The sequence below is a fragment of the Triturus cristatus genome, chromosome 5_1, assembly GCF_964204655.1.
Source record: "Triturus cristatus chromosome 5_1, aTriCri1.1, whole genome shotgun sequence".
NCBI classification, from domain to species: domain Eukaryota; kingdom Metazoa; phylum Chordata; class Amphibia; order Caudata; family Salamandridae; genus Triturus; species Triturus cristatus.
The window spans coordinates 293,364,227-293,387,372 of record NC_140587.1 but is presented as its reverse complement, the minus strand read 5'-3'; the positions used below and the strand labels follow the sequence as shown (position 1 = coordinate 293,387,372).

At 42.0% G+C, this 23,146-nt stretch overlaps 1 protein-coding gene across 1 annotated transcript in view; it reads left to right on the top strand.

Annotated features, from left to right (window-relative positions):
* SQLE (squalene epoxidase) overlaps positions 1–23,146 on the top strand; it is a 158,272-nt gene that overhangs the window by 86,750 nt on the left and 48,376 nt on the right. Inside the window, exons 8-9 of the mRNA XM_085604966.1 lie at positions 3,863–4,005; positions 20,501–20,597. Of these exons, the coding sequence (XP_085461092.1) occupies positions 3,863–4,005; positions 20,501–20,597 (240 nt within the window). The remainder of the gene's footprint in view (positions 1–3,862; positions 4,006–20,500; positions 20,598–23,146) is intronic.

Here is a 23,146-nt window from a genome sequence, read left to right as displayed (position 1 = left end):
AGAAGTCAGGGGTCATAGGTGTTGATTGGGGTGATGTGTTTCCCATACATTAGGCCCTGTGCTATGATAAATCGGCCATTTGTGTCAGCATGTGACTATGTTGGTTGAAATGGTATGTCAGGCCCAACAAGTAGCTACAAACCTCTATCATATGCCAAGTATGAGGCTGGACAGCAATGTCCTGCCCAACGATGAAAGAGTGTAGTTTCTTGCTGGTGTATGAGATGTGTCTTTTGCAAAACACCAAATCTACCCATGTCATTGTATGTATGCCAGGACCTGCCTTTTTTTCCTAGTGTTGTTTAGCTCTCATTCCAACAAAGGAACACTAGTATCTGTTCACCAGTGTGTGTTGTAGTCATTCGGAAGCGGCCTTAGAGTATCAGTCCTGCATGTTGTGGATTTTGTTCACTTTCATTCTGTCGGATGTCCGTACATGTGGCAGTGCCACCCTTCGTGTTGGGTTGCACAAATCCCTTGTGGTGCTTTCCCCTCCTTCCTCCCACATCGCCCCCCTAAACCTGTTGGTTTAATTGGTAAATCCCAACCCTCCACTCAGATCAATAATAAAAAAAACAACAATTTTAAATCTAAGGTTTTAGCATCTGAACAATTAACCCACTGTTTACCATTTTAGGGGGGAAGGGAGGTGCTAGGCATGCCCTAGCGTGCATTTGTGTCTACCGTATGACCAAAGGTACACCTTGCTGGGTAAACTTCAGCAGAATGGGCCATACTATGTACAGGTAGCTACATCACGCCTCAGGGCTGCCTCAGCCCATGTGACCTCAGCAGCCCCAAGGTAAGTCCCACTGCAGGGTTTTACCCAGTTCCAGCGGCCAGCGGCTTATGGGCCCCAGATGAGTCTATATTGAAGTGGAACTGAGACACCTCTGTCAGTGATCAGTCTATTTCCTAACCTTAATCTTGAAATTGGTCATCTCTGCCCTTTACTTTCTTTCCAGACTGCATTTGTTTCAGGAAAGCTGCTACTGGTTGCAGATTATTAAAAATCATTGGTTTTTAGGCTTTCTGTGATTCCTAAGCTCGCCGGGTACATTATTGCATATGGAATATTTAGGGCCTCATTACGATGTCGGTCGGACTTTCCTCCTCCCGACACAGACTCGGAACCGACCAACTCGCTGTCGGCGGTTCTTCCCTACCGATTACGATGCAATCGAACACTGTTCGGTCGGATTCCCATTGACTCCTATCGGAGCCCGTGTTCCACCCAACAACACAGGCCCTAGGGTGAAATGGGGGGTGAGCAGAAAACTCTGCAACCTGTCGCGTGCATCCCATGGTGCCTGCCACACAGTGCAGGGTTTTACAGGGGCAGGGATGGGGAATTCCTATAACCCAACCCCAGGACATATTGTTTGGGTTCAAGGGCAACAAGGTTTTATGTGTATTTTGTCCTTGGGACAAGTAGGCCCAACCCCCTGCAGCACAAACCCTTTGGCTGCCAGTTTGCAGTACCACATCCTGGATCAGGATAGGGCACTGTTTGCAGTTAAGGTAATATTTTTGTCCATATGTTAATGCTGTTCAAACTTATATTTATGATTTATTAATTGACAGCCTTTATTATTAGGGTGTCCGCTCTAAGTAAATGTTGTAAGCTCTGACTGCACTACTGATAGTGGTTCCAGTATAAAGATGCACAGAGAGAGACAGAATTTTAATAAACACAAAAGGTCACGGTCAACGCCAGACCAAATTAGGGGCCCATTTTTTAAAGAAAGTCTCAAAAGTGCACCCATGGTATATGTCCTTGCATTAAGTGCAGCTATATGGCTTTTGTGAAATCCCAAAAATTTACAGAAGTAGGACAAGAAATAGTACTCCTAGAAAATATTTGTGAATTGCATTTTAGCATGAGCAAATATGCATGTGTAGATTTGCTCATGCGAAAATCTGAGTGTATGCAAGTTCACTTTCACTCCAACCACTTTTCCAAACTCTGGAGGAAAGTTTACGTCTGCCATTATCAGGAGTACATTTCCATCATTTCTCAGTATGGGAAAAGATTAGAGAAGAGTTGTTGAAAACCCTTAAAATATGCAAGTTAGTAGGTTTGTACAGACTCAAAAGGGCATTCTAACACTGGAACTATTGCTTACCACTACTTTCAGCCCTAGTATGTGGATCTGCAGAAAAGTGGCAACATAAGGGGATTGCAAGTTTTCAAACACTACTATGGTATGAGTCCTGGCATAATTCGAGAGGCTATATCAGAGCTGTTATATAATGAGATTGCTGTCATAATTTGTCGCCGCACTACATGGCACCAAAGGGACAAGTGAATTTTGTTACAGGAGAAGTAGATTTATGAAGCAACCTGCCTCATGGACAAGTAGATATTTTATTAAATTCCACACCCCTGAGGGGGGTCCGTTAGTTACACCCTCGGCCCCCAACCGGAGACCTCAGGAAGAAGGAGGCCCTGCTAGGGACCCCAAAAGTCACTTTCCGACAGCTTTTTCCTGTCAAACAGGCCGATAAAAAATTCCACCTAAGAAATGTATGACATATTGGACCTCCAGCAGGGGAACCACCAGTGTACATTCCGGCATGCTTCGGAGAAAGAACAACATATCATCCATCAGAAATAGTGGGAGGACATATTCATGTAACCTAGTGACTTTGCAGCCCATGCAGGACAGAGAGAAACTATGCTGAAAATATGATATTGTTGGCATTATGCCCCTTTAGACTGTCACATATAAAGAGGATAACCACTTTAAATTGTTGAAGGCAGTGTGGGGAAGAAAGGATCCTGATGCAGATCCTGTGGTCCTGCCCTATTCTTAAACAATTCTTGAACTCAGTGTTATCGTACATAGAGCAGGTAACAGGCTCGTATCTATCCAGGTGCCTGGAAGTGGTACTGCTAGGCGGACTAGCAGCTGACATCTACCCTTTGTATAGCAGCCAAGTTCGATTTATCTCCCTTTAACTTCTAGCTGCCAAACAAACGATCCTCTTCCCCTGGCGAAAACAGAAGCTCTTCTCTGAACATAAATGAATACAAACGCTTGGGTGGGTACTGGCCATGGAAAAACTCACACAGACAGCGAGGTGAGGAAAAACATTTTGCAAAGCAATGGAGTCAGCTCCTTGCCTTATTTAGCAAGGACTACAGGGACCTCCCATGCTCCAAAAGACGCAGGGTCCTCAAGGTTTTTAACAAAACTCAACCCGATGATTATTTTTCTTCGGTGATGAATAGAACACGAGGGCACACGCTGCCAGCATCTGAATAATCTTACTACATATTCAAGGCAACAAATGTTTATGGTGGTCGGGGTCAGAGGGGGTGGGAACAAAAGGAAGGACAGTTTTTGTGTTTGAGGTTTGGGAAGTTTCCTACTTATTCAATTGTTATCGTTCTAATACTGAAAATGTTGCTAAATGCCACAAAAAAATGTCTTCACCCCTAAATTAACATAGGTAATTCAGTTTTTAGGGCAATCCCTGTAAGATTGATGTGGTCTTTTAATCTTTTGAGGTTGTTAAAAATTAATATCAATTTCTTGTGTGTAATAACAATGCATGTAAAATGTTCAATGTAAAATACTATATACATTACAGATTAATAGTATTATTATTACCATTTCTTACATTCAGCATTCTCTCTTTTTTTCCACCAAAATTTTTTTCATTTTTATTTTACTGACAATTTTATGTTATGGCCTCTGTTCCCTTTATTCTGTGTTTATTGCTGTGGAGTAGCTAGGGGGATTATACTTTCAGATGTATCTTTCTGTGAACGTAAATATTTAGTCCATCCAATACACCCCTTCCCGTGTACTAGGAAAATAATTCAAGCCTTCATTAAAAGTCCTTTTTATTGCAGGAGTGCTTCTTTTGGGAGATGCATACAATATGAGGCATCCACTTACAGGTGGAGGAATGAGTGTCGTTCTTAATGATGTTAAAATTTGGAGAAGCTTACTGCAAGATATTCCAGATCTGTCTGAGGAGTCAGTTTTGCTGCAGGTGAGGCACCAAATCCTACTGCTGTTAAACACACCCATCTCTTGGAGCATCAGATTTAAAGGAATCAAATACAAATGCAAATAGCTTGTACCACCTTTTTGAACACATCCAAATATCTTGTTTATTCTCTAGCAAAACATTTACAGTATCCATCAACAAATGAGCGATAGAAATTGTCTTTCATAGCTACAATTTAAAATCCTTAAATAACTTTTAAATTGTTAATTTATACGCTTGTCTAGTTGCTTGAAATCAACTTTGTTTGTTAATTTCAGCCTAAAGCAAGCATTAGTCAAGCAAACAGGTCTGACCTTGGCACAATGATGAGATGGCTATTTTTATTTATTTATTTTAATACTAGCAAATACTACAAAAAAGAAAAAGGGAAAAAAAGAAAGTATGCTGCCATCTAATCATGGCTGCCATATGCTTGCAATACAAATGTTAAATTGAAAACATGTGACTTTTTTACTAGTGATATATTGTAAATGGCAAGCATTCCAGCTTCTTCACTTGTATTATTGTTTGCTACAGCGAGAAGAATGAATCGCATCCTAACCAAGCACTCAACTCTCAGGCAGCAACAGTGTTACAATGATGTGTAAACACTTTATAACAGCAACTTAAAAAGCAGATGTAAAATCAGTCCCCTTCTAACTACATAGCTGAAGTGCATACAAAATACATAACCAGTATTTTATGTTAAAATTAGAAATAAATAAAAAAGCACTCTTTGATCCAGATTTGCCGCTGAAGTAAAAAGAAGGATAAATTGCTTACCTGTAATCCTAGTTCTCTTCCAGAGGAATCCTCATCATAAGCACAGAATAGTCCCGCCCATGTGTGAGGGGTCCCGATGCACTTCTTAAATAATATATGCATATATATATCTATATAAATTCACTGAAAAAACCATAGGTTTCAGGGGCGTCATAGTTAGTTGGAGGTTTCGCTCATACAAAACAATAGAAATTTGGCCGTTATAGTTAGTAGACCTAACTATAACTCGTGCCCCCGCAATGCACTGCTGATGACGTCACATATTACATCACTCATGACATGCTCAGTGACATCACTGATGACATCTCAAATGACATCACTGATGACAACATCCAGTGAATGTATGTTTCTGTAAAGTATAAAAATATGTTTATATATATATATATATATATATATATATATATTCAACTTTTCCTTTCCTCGGTACAGCCGCCGCTCACCAAACCAACGGGTGCGTCGTCTCAAAGGACCACCAAGGTAAGGTCCGTAGTATTGTCTTTTTTCTCCTTCTCGAACCGACAAAGATTGACGACGCGATGTTCTGACCAAAAATTTATTTGAACAACTTAGGAGGACGCGTTTCGCCTGCCAAGCAGGCTTGTTCACCAATAGTTCAACCATTTTGGAATCAGACAATTTAAATCACAGTGCATGAGTCACTAGTCACATGATTAAACTCCAAATTGAGTGTGTTGGAAGACAGACTTGTAGTTCGAAAAGATAAACAACTACTATTTTTGCCGCTAAATTCATATGTCGGCACGTAAGCATCTGTCACTCTATCATTAAGATAACACTGATTTTACAAATGAGTTGATTTAAACATTGAGCAAATATACAATTGCATTATACATTTTCAATAAAGCTTTTCAATAAAACTTTATCCAAATTGTTATTTGGCATTTTGCTCGTCAAGTTACTCTGGGCATTCTTAAAATAAGTGCATTCCAGACACGAGAATACTTGACCTTACGAGTTAGATACTTTTGTGTATGAAGTCTATTGGCAATAGACTTTGTGCAGTTAATTCTAGCCTTACGGGGTGTGTTCCCGTTAATATTTACAATTACATATGTATATATATGCGAATTGCGCTTGATTATAGTGCAACCCAAGTGGGTGAAAAGTTCCTCATTAGGTCAAGTATAATGCTAAGTTTAGATTATGCCCAAGTGGGCAAACACTCATTTTCGACAATCCTTGGAAAAATGTTCCTAATATAAGTAACAGAATTGTTACGTTGAATAGACAATCACATTAAACTCCGTAAATGTATAAGCACACCTGGTGTGTGACTCTTTCAAGACTGTCTACCACTCTATAACCATTCATGTGCTGAGAAAATACTCGCTAAAGATAAAGACTAAGAAATAAAAAAGAAACAAAAGAAAATGGTTAAAACTTGAAATTGAGAGAGGTGTAGCAGGCATAACTTGCATCTTTGTTTTCATCTCAAAATAATGCCAACCTTTACAAATGTGTTACTAAATCCTCTTCCATATTGAGACCCATAGGTGTTTTGGTATTTAACTCGATAATATAGCGCGATTCTAGTCTTCTAAGCTTTTTCTCTCGATTGCCGCCTCTGATACTAGGAGGCACGCAGTCGATGACGAAATAGCTTAGTTCCTGCGCATTCTTATCGTGATATGTGTCAAAGTGTCGTGCAACGGGGTACGCTTTGTCCCCATTCTTTATGGCTCTCAGGTGTTGAAGGATTCTTACATGCACTGGGTGAATAGTGCTGCCCACGTATCGCAGGCCACAAGGGCACTGCAAAACGTAGACAGCAAATTCTGTTTTGCACGATAAAAAACCTTTAATCTTTTTCTCTCTTTTGGAAAGTCCTGATTTATAGGATGAAGTATTTTTCCCGTGATTGCAGGCTTTACATTTTGTGCACTTTAAAAACCCTTCTTTCCTTTTTAGCCATGTGGATGATTTTATAGCTTGCTGGTTTGAGATCATATTGCTGACTAGCATTTGCTTAAAAGATCTGGCTTTCCTGAACGTAATTGCTGGCCTTTTTTGTACTAGCTTGCCCAGGATTGCATCATTTTTGATAAGGTGCCAGTGCTTGTCTCTAACCCAACTACACCGGTATTTTATCTGATACCAAAAGTCCACAAGAATGCAGACAATCCTCCAGGGCGACCAATTATATCTGCAATTGGGGGAGCACTAGAAAACACCTCTAAATACGTAGATTCTTTTCTCTGTCCGTTAACAAAGTCCTTGCCTTCTTATATCCAAGATACAGGCGACTTCTTAAAAAGAATTTATGATATACCCTGGGAAGACGACATGTTACTGGTCACTATTGATGTGACCACTCTGTACACCAGTATTAGACATGAAGATGGACTGAGGGCCATCAAACATTTTTTAAGTGTGCGCCCAATAAATCTTTGGGCCCACACTCAAATGCTAATCAAAATGACCTGGTTCTGTTTGAAAAACAATTTCTTTCTTTTCAAGAATGATTTATATCATCAGATTTGCGGTACGGCGATGGGCACCTGCTTCGCCCCCAGCTATGCGAATTTGCATATGGGCTGGTGGGAGGAGCAGGTGGTCAGAGTCAAGTTCAGCCAAGAATGGGAGAACAATATTCTACACTGGAGTCGATTTATCGACGATTTATTTATTATTTGGAAAGGGACGGAGAAATCTATAAAGAGTTTCATTGAAAAAATCCAGGATAACTCTTTAAACCTGAAATTCACTAGCAGTATTAGTAACAGTTCAGTCAATTTCCTTGACTTAACTGTCTATATACAAAACTCCAAAGTCCACACAAAATTGTACCGTAAGCCCACAGCGGGGAACACGCTACTGCACGCAACGAGCTTTCACCCGCAGAATTTAATCAGAAGCATCCCCTATGGGGAATGCCTCAGAACCATCCGAAACTGTAGCGAACAGCAGGTTTTGGATTCTGAATTAGCACAAATGGAACAACGATTCAAATCCCGGGGCTATAAACAAGAACATATTCAGGCATCGATCAAACAAGCCAAAAAAAGAACACGAGAAGACATTTTATTTCTTGAAAGTAAGAGCAAAATTCAACGATTAAAGACACAGAATAATCAAGTAAGGATGATCACATCCTTCAATCGGCAGCATGGCCAGGTGAGGAGTATTCTGAACAAGCACTGGCACCTTATCAAAAATGATGCAATCCTTGGCAAGCTAGTACAAAAAAGGCCAGCAATTACGTTCAGGAAAGCCAGATCTTTTAAGCAAATGCTAGTCAGCAATATGATCTCAAACCAGCAAGCTATAAAATCATCCACATGGCTAAAAAGGAAAGAAGGGTTTTTGAAGTGCACAAAATGTAAAGCCTGCAATCACGGGAAAAATACTTCATCCTATAAATCAGGACTTTCCAAAAGAGAGAAAAAGATTAAAGGTTTTTTATCGTGCAAAACAGAATTTGCTGTCTACGTTTTGCAGTGCCCTTGTGGCCTGCGATACGTGGGCAGCACTATTCACCCAGTGCATGTAAGAATCCTTCAACACCTGAGAGCCATAAAGAATGGGGACAAAGCGTACCCCGTTGCACGACACTTTGACACATATCACGATAAGAATGCGCAGGAACTAAGCTATTTCGTCATCGACTGCGTGCCTCCTAGTATCAGAGGCGGCAATCGAGAGAAAAAGCTTAGAAGACTAGAATCGCGCTATATTATCGAGTTAAATACCAAAACACCTATGGGTCTCAATATGGAAGAGGATTTAGTAACACATTTGTAAAGGTTGGCATTATTTTGAGATGAAAACAAAGATGCAAGTTATGCCTGCTACACCTCTCTCAATTTCAAGTTTTAACCATTTTCTTTTGTTTCTTTTTTATTTCTTAGTCTTTATCTTTAGCGAGTATTTTCTCAGCACATGAATGGTTATAGAGTGGTAGACAGTCTTGAAAGAGTCACACACCAGGTGTGCTTATACATTTACGGAGTTTAATGTGATTGTCTATTCAACGTAACAATTCTGTTACTTATATTAGGAACATTTTTCCAAGGATTGTCGAAAATGAGTGTTTGCCCACTTGGGCATAATCTAAACTTAGCATTATACTTGACCTAATGAGGAACTTTTCACCCACTTGGGTTGCACTATAATCAAGCGCAATTCGCATATATATACATATGTAATTGTAAATATTAACGGGAACACACCCCGTAAGGCTAGAATTAACTGCACAAAGTCTATTGCCAATAGACTTCATACACAAAAGTATCTAACTCGTAAGGTCAAGTATTCTCGTGTCTGGGGTGCACTTATTTTAAGAATGCCCAGAGTAACTTGACGAGCAAAATGCCAAATAACAATTTGGATAAAGTTGTATTGAAAAGCTTTATTGAAAATGTATAATGCAATTGTATATTTGCTCAATGTTTAAATCAACTCATTTGTAAAATCAGTGTTATCTTAATGATAGAGTGACAGATGCTTACGTGCCGACATATGAATTTAGCGGCAAAAATAGTAGTTGTTTATCTTTTCGAACTACAAGTCTGTCTTCCAACACACTCAATTTGGAGTTTAATCATGTGACTAGTGACTCATGCACTGTGATTTAAATTGTCTGATTCCAAAATGGTTGAACTATTGGTGAACAAGCCTGCTTGGCAGGCGAAACGCGTCCTCCTAAGTTGTTCAAATAAATTTTTGGTCAGAACATCGCGTCGTCAATCTTTGTCGGTTCGAGAAGGAGAAAAAAGACAATATATATATATATATATATATATATATATATATATATATATATATATATATATATATATATATATATATATATATATATATATATATATATATATATATATATATATATATATATATATATATATATATATATATATATATGCCAAGGTGTATTGAAGTATGAGTGGGTGTATGAGTGTCTCAATGGATGATTTAGTAGGTGTGTGACTGACTGTATAAGTGAGTGATTAAATGTGTTTTACTGAATGCATGGGTTAGAGACTAAACTGTGTGAATGTCTTTATCAGTCTGTTAGTTGGTGTGTAAGCGGCTGCATGGCTTGGTGAGTAGCTACATGAGTGTCTATTTGGGTTATTTATTGGTTGTCTGAGTATCTGTATGGATGCCTGAGTGTTTTTGTGGGTGGGTAGGGGGTGTGTGACTCTGTGCATAGATATGTGAGTAGTTGTTTCACTGGGTGTATAGGTTCGAGAGTGCGTATGGAAACAGCTGTATGGGTGGGTCAGTGTGTGTATGGGTGTGTTGATGAGTGAATGGATGTCTCAGTGGTGCATGTGTGAGTAACTACATATGTTTTAAAGCAGTATATGTGAGTATGTGAGTGTTGGAGTATATGTGAGAGTGACTGATTGCAAGAGTATCTGTATGGATGAGTGTATGTTTCTATCAGTGATTGTTTAAGAGAGTAAGTATGTGTTAGTATCTGTATAAATAAGTGTGGTGGTGTGTGTATGACTGTATATGCAAGGAAATGGGTGTGATAGTTTATTTGCATGACTGACCAGGTGTATGAGTAACTTTTTGGGTGAGTGACAGCGTGTGAGTGTCTGTATGGGTGTATGAGTGGATATATGAGTGGCTGTATAGAAGAATGACTGTGGATGAGTGACTGTATAGGTTAGTGGGTGGATGTGTGTGTAGACGTATGAATCACTGAACAGGTTTGTACTAACTGCTATTGGTCTGCCTATGGTTTCGATATTGATGGTCTGTATTTTAGAGTGGGTGTATGGAAGGTTTTATTAGGGTATGAGGAGGTGCATCAGATAATCACGTGGATGACGTCATCAGTGATGTCATTTGAGATGTCACTGAGCATGTAATGAGTGATGTAATATGTGACGTCATCAGCAGTGCATTGCGGGGGCGCGAGTTATAGTTAGGTCTACTAACTATGACGGCCGAATTTCTATGGTTTTGTACAAGTGAACTCTCCAACTAACTATAACGTCCCTGAAACCTATGGTTTTTTCAGTGAATTTCTAAGGTTTTTTTAAATGCTAATTTCTAACTATAATGTCCCTGAAACCTATGTTTTTTTCAGTGAATTTCAATGGTTTTTTAAATGAAAATGTCTAACTATAACGTCCCTGAAACCTATGTTTTTTTCAGTGAATTTCTAAGGTTTTTTTAAATGCTAATTTCTAACTATGCCTACAAAGGTAGGACATGTGAAGAAGAGGAAGAACAGCGCAGAAAGAAGCAAGATAAATGCAGACAAAAGTCCAGAAAGACAAAGAAAAGTGCAGGAGGAAGATGAGATGTGCAGTAAGAACCAACAGAGGAGCAGAAAGTCCTTCTGTGCCCCCAACTTTTTGCTGTGGAGTACTGGTGGTAACTGACTCTGACTAACCAGGCCTTGAGCCAATTCTATGCTAAAAGACAATTAGAATACAGTGAAAACACCTACATACACTAGGGAACACTATGCGTTGGGGTACTCCTGTGATTAGCAAGACCTCCTCTGTATTTGCCATGAGTTAATGCCTGGGTCATTGCATGCGTACATGAGTAGTGACTGGATAATTAGAGTACTGCAAGGAGAGTGCTTGGTGAACTTATAAGTGCTTGGCTATTGGAGGAGTGTTTAGATTAGTACATGGTAGTGGTTAGGTGACTGGAGGAGTGCACGGGGAGTGATAGTGTGATTGCGGGACTGTATGGGTATTACCTGGGGAATTGAAGGAGCAAATGAGAAGTGTGTAAGTGGGTACAGGACTGTATGGGTAGGGCATATGGGATTGTAACAGTGATCAGTTAGTGCCCGGATCATTGTATGAGTACATAGCTACAAACTGAAAGATTAGAATACTGCAAGGGGAGTGCCTGAGTGAATTTATAAGTGCTTGGGTATTGGCGGAGTGTTTGGATTAGTACATGGTAGTGGCTGCGTGACTGGAGGACTGCACGGGAAGTGACAGGGTGATTGCTGGACTGCATGGGTGCTACCAGAGGAATTGAAGGAGCGAATGCGAAGTGTGTAGGTGGTTAGAGGACTGCATGGATAGTACACAGGGATTGTAGCAGTGCATGTGTAAGTGCCTGGATCATTGCATGACTACATGGGTAGTGACTGGATGATTAGAGTACTGCGAGGAGAATGCATGGTGAATTTAAAAGTACTTGGGTTTTGGCGTAGTGATTGGATAAGGACATAGGACTGGCTGGGTGATTGGAGGACTGCATAGGTAGTGCCAGGGAGATTACTGGACTGCATAGGTAGTCCTCAATGGATTGCACCAGTGCATGTGTTAGTGACTGGATCATTGCATGAGTACATGGGTAGTGACTGGATGATTAGAGTGCTGCAAGGACAGTTCATGGTGATTTTATAACTACTTGGGTTTCGGCGGTGTGATTGGATAAGTACATAGTGCTGGCTGGGTGATTGGAGGAGCGCATGGGTAGTGACAGAGGGATTTCTGGAGTGCATGGGTACTACCTGGGTACTTGGAGGAGTGAATCAGTAGTTTGTAGGTGGTTAGAGGTCTGCATGGGAAGTGCTTAGGGGATTGTAGCAGTGCATGTGTTAGTGCCTGGGCCATTCCATGAGTACATCGGTACTGACTGGAAGAATAGAGTACTGCAAGGAGAGTGCATGGTGAATTTATAAGTGCTTGGGTTTTGGTGGAGTGATTGGCTAAGTACATGGTGCTGGCTGGGAGATTGAAGGAGTGCATGGGTACTGACAGGACGATGACTGGACTGCATGGGTAGTGCTCAGGGTATTGTAGCAATGCATGTGTTAGTGTAAGGGTCATTGCATGGGTACTGAATGGATGATTAGAGTACTGCAACGAGAGTGCATAGTGAATTTATAAGTGCTTGGGTTTTGGCGGAGTGATTGGATAAGTACACACATGTCACATCAGTCTCGCCCCCTCCCTTCACCACTCTGCAAACGCACCCCCTGGCGGGTTTTAAGTTGAGGGGATAAATTCCCCATGAATCCTGAGGGTCCCTGGGGGCCAACTAGCCCACCAGGTACTTCCAGTAAGCGCCACAGAGCTGCATTGCAGAGAGGTGGTCCAAGGTCACGCCCCTTTTTACACCTTTCTGCAACGCAGCTCTGTGGCGCTTACTGGAGGTACCTGGTGGGCTAGTTGGACCCAAGGGACCCCCAGGATTCAAGGGGACTTAATTCCCCAACTTACAATGCACCAGAGGGCCCGTTTCCACAGTGGTGAAGGGAGGGGGTGGGCCTGATGTGACAAGTGTGCAAACGAGCCCCGTGGCACGTTTTAAGTTGGGGGATTAAGTCCCCTTGAATCTTGAGGGTCCCTGGGGCCCAACTAGCCCACCAGGTACCTACAGTTAGCACCACAGAGCTGCGTTGCAGAGAGGTGGTCCGAGGCCATGCCCCTTTTCACCTCTCTGCAGCTCCCTGGCACATACTGGAGTTACCTGGTGGGCTAGTTGGCCCCCAGGGACCCTCAGTATTCAAGGGAAATGTATTTCCCCCCCCACTTACAACGCGCCAGGGGGCGCATTTGCTGAGTGTTGCAGTTAGGGGGCGGGGCCTCCACATAAAATTAAAAAAATGGGAAGGGGGCCGCGTGGCCCCCCTCCCGAGGCCAATTTCGGCATGGTCACATTTTGATTTTTAAAAAAATTATTTTTAAAGGAGGGGGGCTGCGTAGCCCCCCTCCTTAGGCCTCAAGTGGCCCCGGGGACCACATCCCCCGGGGCTGTGTCTCATTTTTTTTTATTGTTTGATGGGGGGGGGCAGCATGGCCCCCCTCCTGGGCCACTTCTTGCCCGAGGACGCCATCCCCTGGGACAGGCCCTATCCGTTGGGGACTGTGGGGGGAGCCACAATGCCCCCAAGGTCCCGCCGGCTCCCCGCCTCCAGCGGGAGCTAGCATTGCTTTTCCACAAGGGGAGCTGCTATCATGCAGCTCCCCTTGTGGAAAAGCAATCTGGTTTGGATTTTGAAAGCGAGAGCAGGAAACCTGCTCTCGCTTACAAAATCCAAACCAGTTTTTGCTATGCCATAGCAAACAGCAGTGTCCCGGGGGTTAGCACCTCGGGACATTGCAGGAGCCAGCCCTAGAGGATGGTGGTCCCCTGGGCCATCGAGGGCTCCTGGCCTCCCTCCCAACTAGTGCACAGCCCCCGGGGAGGTGGTGGTCCCCGGGGCTCAGGGGTCCCGCATTTGCATTTTAGTGCCTGGGGAGGTGTTAAACCTAATCCTCGAAGAAATACGGGACATGAAAAATACACAGCAAGCAGAGATTGCTGCTCTGCACGCAAGGTTGGGAAAGATGGAAGAGACAATGGCAGGGCTCCCGAATAGATTGCAGGAGGTGGAGTCACGGGTTTCAGTGATAGAGGACCAAGTGTCTATTGTTATGGGAGAGGTGAAAGAGGTAAACAAAAAGACACTCACTGTTGAAGCTAAGCTGGAGGAACTTGAAAATTATTCTCGCAGATCGAACCTCAGAATTGTTGGGGTTCCGGAAGGGCTTGAAGGAGCCCAAACAATCCAGTGGGTGAGCTCATTCATTAAAAAGGAAGTCCTGCCAGAACATGATGGAGATCTCACAATAACAAGAGCTCATCGAGTCCCAGCACAACCCTTTCCCAACTCTACATATCCTAGAACAATACTACTAAACTTTGCGGACTACAGAATAAAGGAGAGAATTTTAGCAAAGGCGTTCCAGCAGAGACAGTTTCCAGTTACGGAGACTTCTAAATGTAGAATATTCTCAGACATGACATCAGCCGCTGCTCGGCGGAGAAAATAATTTGTTAAAATTCTCCATCTATTTAAAGCTCATGGTGCCCAAGCTACAATTGCACACCAGTCTAAACTCAAAGTGCTGGTGAAAGGAAAGTTTTTTTTGTTTTCGGACCTGGAAGAGGCTCAGGCCCTGTTGAAGGAAATTTCAGAAGGATCTAGTAGATGATGGTAGCCGGGAGGCAGATTGTAATAGATCCTGGGTGTGAGGCGAAAAAGTGTTGTTGCATACACCTGTGATTTTAAGGACAGGCCTGGGATTTAATATCACTGCTAGATTAAGTAGGGAGCTGAGCACACTCGATTTTATATCACTGACAGGATTCAGGATAATAAATAAATAAATAAATATATGTATAAAAATGACAAAAATGACAAAAAGAAATTAGAATGGGTGGGATCTGGGGATAAGGGCAAGCTCACCTTGGGTGTAACTCCTAGACGCCCATAAGGTTTTTGGGAGGGGTGCAATGTGGGCAGCGTGGCAGCTAGGGGGTTTCCCACAATGCAAGGGGAGGGCAAGTGGTAGGTGGTGGGGATAGGGAGGACCTCGGGTCAGTAGGGGGGGTATAACAGCAAAATAAAAATGAGCAGTAGCAGAGCAGAAGTAGAAAAGGTAAAATTAGTCAGGCTATGGTCGGTTAAGTTAGGCAGGCTATGGATACGATATGTTTCTCAAGTAGTTGGAGGAAGGGAGATTGAATTGTATAAGATATGACTAACTTGTGTAGTATATACTCTTTAAATGTTAATGGGATCTTAAATAAGCAGAAATACGGGGGCCTTATTAGATGGCTTACCTCCCTGACACCTCAAGTCTTGTTTCTACAAGAAACACATCTAAAAACAAATTCCCCAAATCTATTCCTTCCTCGTTGGTTTTCACATGTTTTTTTTGCCACTGCTGGATTGGCTTGTAGAGGAGTCGCTATATACTTTTGTAAAAACCTCCCTTGGGAATTCGGCCAAATAGTAAGAGATCCTCAGGGCAGATGGATCTGGGTTGAAGCTAGATTAAAGGGTGCTAAATTCAATTTTGTGAACTATTATGCTCCTGTAATGGATGACAACGCAGTTTTACTTAAAATAGGGGAAACACTAAGGGGGATACCGGGGAAAATGATCTGGGGTGGGGATTTCAATTTTATCCAAAACTTAAAAAAGGATACCTCAAATAGGAAAAAAAAAGAGCTGAAACCCCAAACCAAAAAAGTGATAGAAGGCTTAATAGCAGAACATGTTTTAATAGATCCTTGGCGTGACGCTAATCCCCTTAAGATGGAGTATACCTGTTACTCTAATAAGTATAACACAGCATCAAGAATTGACTTTTTCTTAATAACTAAATCATTGGGGTATAATAATACAGAAATATTGACAAACCCTTTTTCGGATCACTCCCTAATCAAAGTAGAGATAAGAATTAATGAGGAGGTGAAACCAAGATCCAAGTGGCAGATGGATCGGCTCCTCTTGCAAGACATTCAGTGGGTGAATAATACGGGGGAATGGATCGAGGAATTTTTTAACAGAAATGAGAACACGGCAGATATATTCTCTGTATGTGGCGTGTTCAAGGCTGCCTTAAGGGGCCAAATAATAGCCTACTCCGCCGCTAAAACGAAACAGAGGAGAGAAAAAATCAATAATCTTCAACAGAACGTCGAAAAGGCAACAAAGGCAGTAAATAATCGGTCTGTGGCGTTAGAGGAGGATAAAAGGCATCTCATCAAAGTTAAATATGAATTAAAATAATTTTTTATCATGGAAGAGATAGCTTGTTCTAGAGCTTACCAGCAACGGGTATATGAAGAAAACCAGTTGATCTGTAAAATGCTTGCTAGCTCTACTAAAACTAAGCAAGAGTCAGCAATGATCACTGAAATCTTTGACCCTAGAAATAATGGCCTTTTAACTGAAAAAGGAGAGATTGCACAAACATTCTTGGAACATTATACTAAATTATATGCAACCCAATACCAGGTTGGAGTAGACCAGATTAATCAATTTTATGAGGAGGTCGAGGTACCCAGTCTTACAAGAGAAATGGTAGAACAGCTCCACATGGATATATCCATAGAGGAAATAGAAAAGGCCATAGGATTAATTCCAGGGGCAAAAGCTTGTGGAGCGGATGGGCTCCCGATTGAGCTGTATAAAACTTTTAAGAAGACACTAACTCCCTTTCTAAGAAAAATATTTACTTATATTAAGCAGGATGGGAAGGTTCCCATTACTTTTAAGGAGTCTATCTTGATCAGCTTTGTTAAAAAGGGAAAGAGTGAAAAAGATGTTAACTCTTATAGACCAATCAGCCTTCTGAATGCAGATTTTAAAATATTAATGAAAATTTGGGCACAGCGCTTTACACCTATAGCACAAGCTTTAATTCATCCGGATCAGACTGGGTTTATTTTAGGTAGATCTATGTCAACGAATACCCGGTTTTTAATTCAGACCTTAGATTTTGTCACTGTAAATAAATTACCCACTTTTATCACGATGGTCGATGCCGAAAAAGCATTCGATTTAGTGAATTGGGAAGCTCTTTTTATCGGTTTATCAAAGTTTGGGTTCCCTAGTCAAATTATAAAAATGCTCAAGAATATATATCAAGGAGCTCACGCCAGGCTGATTATTAATGGTGAATCAATTGGGGAAATAGAAATAAAACGAGGGGGGGATGCCCTCTGTCACCCATTTTGTTTACATTTTTTATAGAGCCATTGGCATGTAGAATTAGGGATAATCTTTTAATTAGAGCGCCCTTTGATGGGATGCCAAAAATGAAATTATTTGCAGATGACATAATTTTGTATTTGTATCCGGATGAAATGAACTGGAGCATGGTACTAGCGGAGTTTAGAAGATTTGAACAAATAGGGGGTTATAAAATAAATCAAAACAAAACAGAAATGTTGTTATTGAATAATGATTATAACTTTTTACCCCCGAATGTAAAACCCCAGGCGCTAAAAACAGACCCAATAAGGTATTTAGGCATATATGTTTCCAACCAAGTTGATCAACTTTTTAGCCTGAATTATACGACAACGAAATGTAAGATCAAAAGCTTATTGGATAAGTGGTCTATTATACCATTGAATTTGATAGGCCGGGTTGGGCTTTTAAAAATGTCTATACTACCCTTATTAAATTTCTTATTTATCAATGTCCCTCTTAAGATAAATGTTAAGTTTTTTAAAGAAATCGATTCAATGTTCAGAGAATTTATATGGAATAATAAGATTTCTAGAGTCAAGCTCCCCACACTACAACTAGAAATAGATCAGGGAGGATTGGCTCTACCTAATATCCAAATCTATTATGAGGCTGCCTTACTGGACACAATTGCCCATCTACTTGTTAGTAACGATTTGACAGAAAAAAATTTCTATGAAAAAATGCTTAGTGAGTCTGGAACACAACTATCTGTTTTTCTTAAAACAACCAAACTGCCAAAGAAATCCCGGTATAAGACATTATGCGACTTCTCCAAACGCCTTTTATGCTTTTTTAAACAAATTAATTCTTCTGGCTACATTTTTCTAAATCTCGAAGAAAGTAGATTTTTAGGGCTGCAGATGCACTCTCGCCTTTTAACAAGATGGAAGGACAACGGTTTTTTCGAGCTGGGTAGTTTTTTTATAGCTCAAACCTTTATGTCCTGGGAACAGGTGGTAGCCAGATGTGGGAACCTGGAGAAGCCCGGATTCTTGGAATATTTACAGATCTCGCATCTGATTTAAAAATATGATATTTTACCAGATCGGGTACCAGGGGGACTTGCTAATGCACTTTATAAGATGAGATTGAAAGGTGTAGGTCGAGTCCAGCACTTCAGGGGGACTGGGCAGCAGAGAAGTGTTCAGTGACCCAGTTAGTGTGGTACGACACCTTTAGATCATTGGGAAGCACAGCGTCTGGGCATCTGTCAGGCAGGCAACATTGCCGTGGCACAGGTCCAGTCCCTATGATGGCGCATCTTAGGTGAAACCCGACTCCGCAGAGCATGCAAGGTGTCCCCAACACAGAGGAGATGTAAGGAAGGAAAGGGGGCAACCCACCACCACTTCACTCACCGTTGTATCCTAGCAGCGGGTAGCAGCTCCCTGGCTGTTCTCTGGCATCCACAAGATCGCATGATGCTATAACAGGACAATGCCGGTACTCCAACCTGTCATAATCTCAGTTCCCAAGACCATAATAATGTACCAGTGGCCTGCCCAAGGTGCAACTCCTTAGTGGTGTCCTCGGGCACACCCTAGGGCCTCCACTGCCATATCGCCTTCCCACTGTGCAGTTGGTATCTAGGGAGACAAGCCTCTCCCCAATCTCTAGGCCTTGGCCCCACTCAAAAGTCACAGGGGCTGCTTCCCGTTTCCAGGCCTCGTCAGCGTGTCCAAGGCCACTGAGGGCAGCCAGCGAGCTCACAACAGTTCTCACGGGCGCTGGGGACTTAAGTAGCAGCGCAGCTCATCTACGTTAGCGCAAGCTCCTCCAGCCCCACCTTGCGATGAACGTTCCTCTTCAAAGCAGGCCGCAGTCAGCCGCCGTACCTCAGGTCGCCACTGGTGGGGAAGAAAGTGCACAGCAGCCTCACTGCAGCAAGGCATATCCAGGTAAGCCCAGGACAGTATATGCGCACCGGGATTTTGTTACCGCCAGCTCACCACCTGAAGGGCACAATTGTTCCAGGGGCTCGGCAACTCGTACCAATAAGGCCGCTTCTCTGCTAGCAAGGCCCCCCACCCAAAAGAGCGGTGTCGGGGTTCACTGACCGGTCTCCCATCAGCCGCTCACCGGCCGCTGCCCAACATGCTGCAGGACCACTCCGGTCTCATTTGGGTGCCCTTATAAGGTGAGACCGTCCACACTCTAGACCTTTCAGCTGCGAGGCGTCCCCCAGGGTTGAATGGCAAATCCACACTGCTGGGGTGTGCACTAGAGCCGGGCGGCTCGGAAGGGGCTCGCTAATGGACAGATGTCGCCGGGATTCAGGATTTTAACCAGGCCAAACATGGAGCTTGTTTAGGTAGCATTCGATGCGTCTGCCATCTTGGCCACAGCCCTGTGGAACCTGTGATTTATGACTTCAGAAACGCAAAACTTGTTTGAGTTTAAAGGAAATAAAGTAGCCTCTGACTAACCTCACAACAAAAAAAAAACATATGTTTTTTACTAATGCGTAAAAGGACAAATCCATACAGATTCGGTCCCAGAACCTTTCTGATCGTTTCCTTTTCATTGTTTCGAGGGAAGCATTTCTTGCACATTTTCTCTTCTTCCAGTAATCCCTATGGTGGACACAGTTCTTGTGCAGGTCTGGTGCATGGGGCTAGTTTTCATCTTGCATGTCACTCACACAAGGCCACCCAACAAACGCTGATTTATTTCTTTTGGGGCAGACACAAGGGTTGTGTGCTAGCAATCCAGTTTGAATGAGTGTGTATTCAGGTTACTTATATTACCTGCTGTTTAATCTACATACTGTTGGATATAATGTGTGGAGGAAGTATAAAATGTGTCAGAGGATTTGTTTTGATTTCATAGTTGCATGTTTCTTTGTTATACTGATTTTATTTGAGCTCCTGATTAAGTATTGTAGCAGGAAAATATAAAAGAGATCAGAATGACATACATATATGTATGCTTATGAGGTAGAAACACAAATGTGCAAAGTAACACAGATGAATATAGTACTCTGGAAAGATGTAGGAGAATATTGTACTGTTGCTAACATTTTTAATCCAAGCTTTCAGATAGTGTTAACACATGATAACAGGGTTGTATTGACACTAGGGCAGATCTATAGTTCTCCTTCACTGCGGAAATCCAGTGAAATCTTAAGCATTGAATAGTCCTGCCCATTGGAATATTATATGTAAGAAACCTTTCCCTCTAGCCTATTAATGAGAATAAAAATACTGAAAACTCTGCTTTGTTTCACAGGCTAAAAAGGAATTCAACTGGTCAAGAAAGAAATCTCATTCTTTTGTCGTTAATGTCCTTGCTCAGGCTCTTTATGAACTCTTTGCTTCTACTGACGGTAGGTATAACTTGAAAATACCTTCTCTATTTAATATGGGGAAGCCTACATTTCTTTCCGTATGGGATACATTAGAGAACAATGAGTGTATTTGCACCTTTCCTTTATGACATAAGTTTGTCTTAAGTGTTGATATAGCTCTACCATAAAGCTCAGGACTGTGGCAGCTTTCCATGCTTGTAGTGTCAGAAGCTGTGATAATTGCAGGCCCCCAAACATACCAGCTCTGTAAATTTTAACAGATCAGTTTTGTTTGGCGCTAAAGCAGAACAATTATTGCGGCACACTATGACCTACAGTAGATAGCGGTGGCAAGAAAAACAGTAAACTGCTGAAGACAAGAGTATGGTCTCATGCTGGAATATTTTGTGTAAAATGAAAAAATCGCAGGGCTGATGTTTACGCCAGCAGAAACCTGGGTTTGAAGAAAAGTTTCTCTTCTTGCAGTAGCTGCATGGGTTTTAGAAGCAAATGCATAGAAGCACTTAGACTTGTGACCTTATTTAATCTCTGCCATTTGGGACCTTCATTTACAAATGGGATGGATATTTCATCGGCTGAATTACAAGTGCATTATAGCGTATGGTACTTGTAATGCAGCAGACAAGATATCCACCTTGTTTTTGATGGAGTATCCAATCTGCCAAACTCTAGATAAGGCTCTTGGTTTCCTGAGTGAATCCTCGTAGACCAATGTTATAAAATATGTAACAAATGGCAAGCAAGGTTGAGTATTGGGCTGTAATCTTACATCATCATTCTTTCTGCCCAGTGTGGTTAACTGTTTCTGTTCCTCCATTTCTAATTGTTTGGCCTCTGCCAGCAATTGAGCTTTTCACAGGTGTGCCAGCTTAGGTTGGAAACACTGTGAACCTCACCTGGTGAACATTTAGGGTCCAAACACAAAAGACACTACAGAACATGAGTCAAAGTGTCAACCATCAGATGAAAAAAGTGTGCCATGTTTGTCACTGTGAAATTAGTGTGAAAGTTAATTCTGAAAAAAAATTCGGAGCATAAATTTCACCTAATGAGAGTTGACTCCTTAGGCCACTTATTCCTCTTTTTTCTTCTGCCACAAGACCAGAAGAATAGGTTTTGTCCAGTATCTGATGGAAGTGATAGTCACAGTGGCCTGATTGGAGTGTTTGTTGCTTCACAGCTCATGAAGGTACCTGAAGCTCTCTTGGCAGGAGAACAGATCAAACATAACCATACTGGTCTTAGGCTCTGGTAGCCCTGGCTTGCTACATGTGGAGGGGTGCTATCACTGTCAGGGTGGATGCAGACAACCTCACATACTGGCCAAAGTATGTCTAAGTCTATCAGGAGTAGACTTACCTCTGGGTTTGTCTCGATAAAGTCACACCAATTAGACAGTCTCAGACGGAGTTATAATTCATTCCTGTGTCTTGTCTGTTATGCTATTTTGCTTCTGTTTCGTTTTTTTTCAGTGGCTGGTAGTGTAGGTCAGATTTGTTGCATGTCGGGCTGAAGCCGTACTTGTAAATCACACTGCCTGAGCTGTGATGGCCTTTCAGAGGCACAGATCTGCCCTAAGATCCATAGGTTTTTTCACTTCTAGTTCACATCCAAAGTAATTACAATTTCCCATCACCAATTCACATGAACCAACAAGAATGTGACATCATAGCTGGTAGGCCATCAGGGGGCATATTTTGAATATGGCACACGGTCCCATTCTGGTCAGGGGTGCACAGTTAAGTCTGTGCACCAGGTGCATCGTACTACTAACAATGATGTGTTCCCAAAGCATGTGCAACCCCAAACCTGCACATGGAACAGTGAAAGACAAAGCAACTGTCTGTTTTATTTGGCAGGCAGCAACCGGACGCAATTTTTTAAATTCTATAAAGGAGATTCTATGAAGGAGGGTGCAGTGAGTAACTGTATCCACCTACAGAGAGATGCGTTGGGGTTCCCAGTTACCCCATTTACCACCTTCAAGCCATCGCACTAACTGCACCACCTCAATAGGGGCACACAGTCAGTGCACTTCGTGAGGGCCTCTTTGCCTCTGCACAAGCATTTGCAGTATGGCGCGGGCACACAAGCTTCCATTATTTGAATGGTAAAACGCCCCCTTGAGGTCACACCGATGCACTTTTAGGGTTAGTGCAATAAAGCATCTGCAGCGCTTTCAGCACTACAAAAGTCCTGCCAGAGTACAAAGATCCTATCCTGTCATTGATGGGTTTCGGCACTTGAAAATTCATCATATATGCATTCTGTCACTCATCTTTGCACTCATGATGAGACAGCTAAGAAGAGATTTTAGCAAGAATCATTGCAGTGCAAATTATTTCCCTCTAGGGTTTATCAGAGGTGGTAACCAATGCCAAAATCCTTCCCTAGAAAGGTATTCTGTAGGCTTTAAGACAGAAATACCAATCCACCCTTGAATACCTATTAATGTATGCTTTTCACAATCAATGTCAGCCCTACTGCATTTACCATAACATGTTATAATAAACAGATACAGATCTGAAATATTTTCCTTTGTTTACCAATCAGGCCGCTAGCTATTA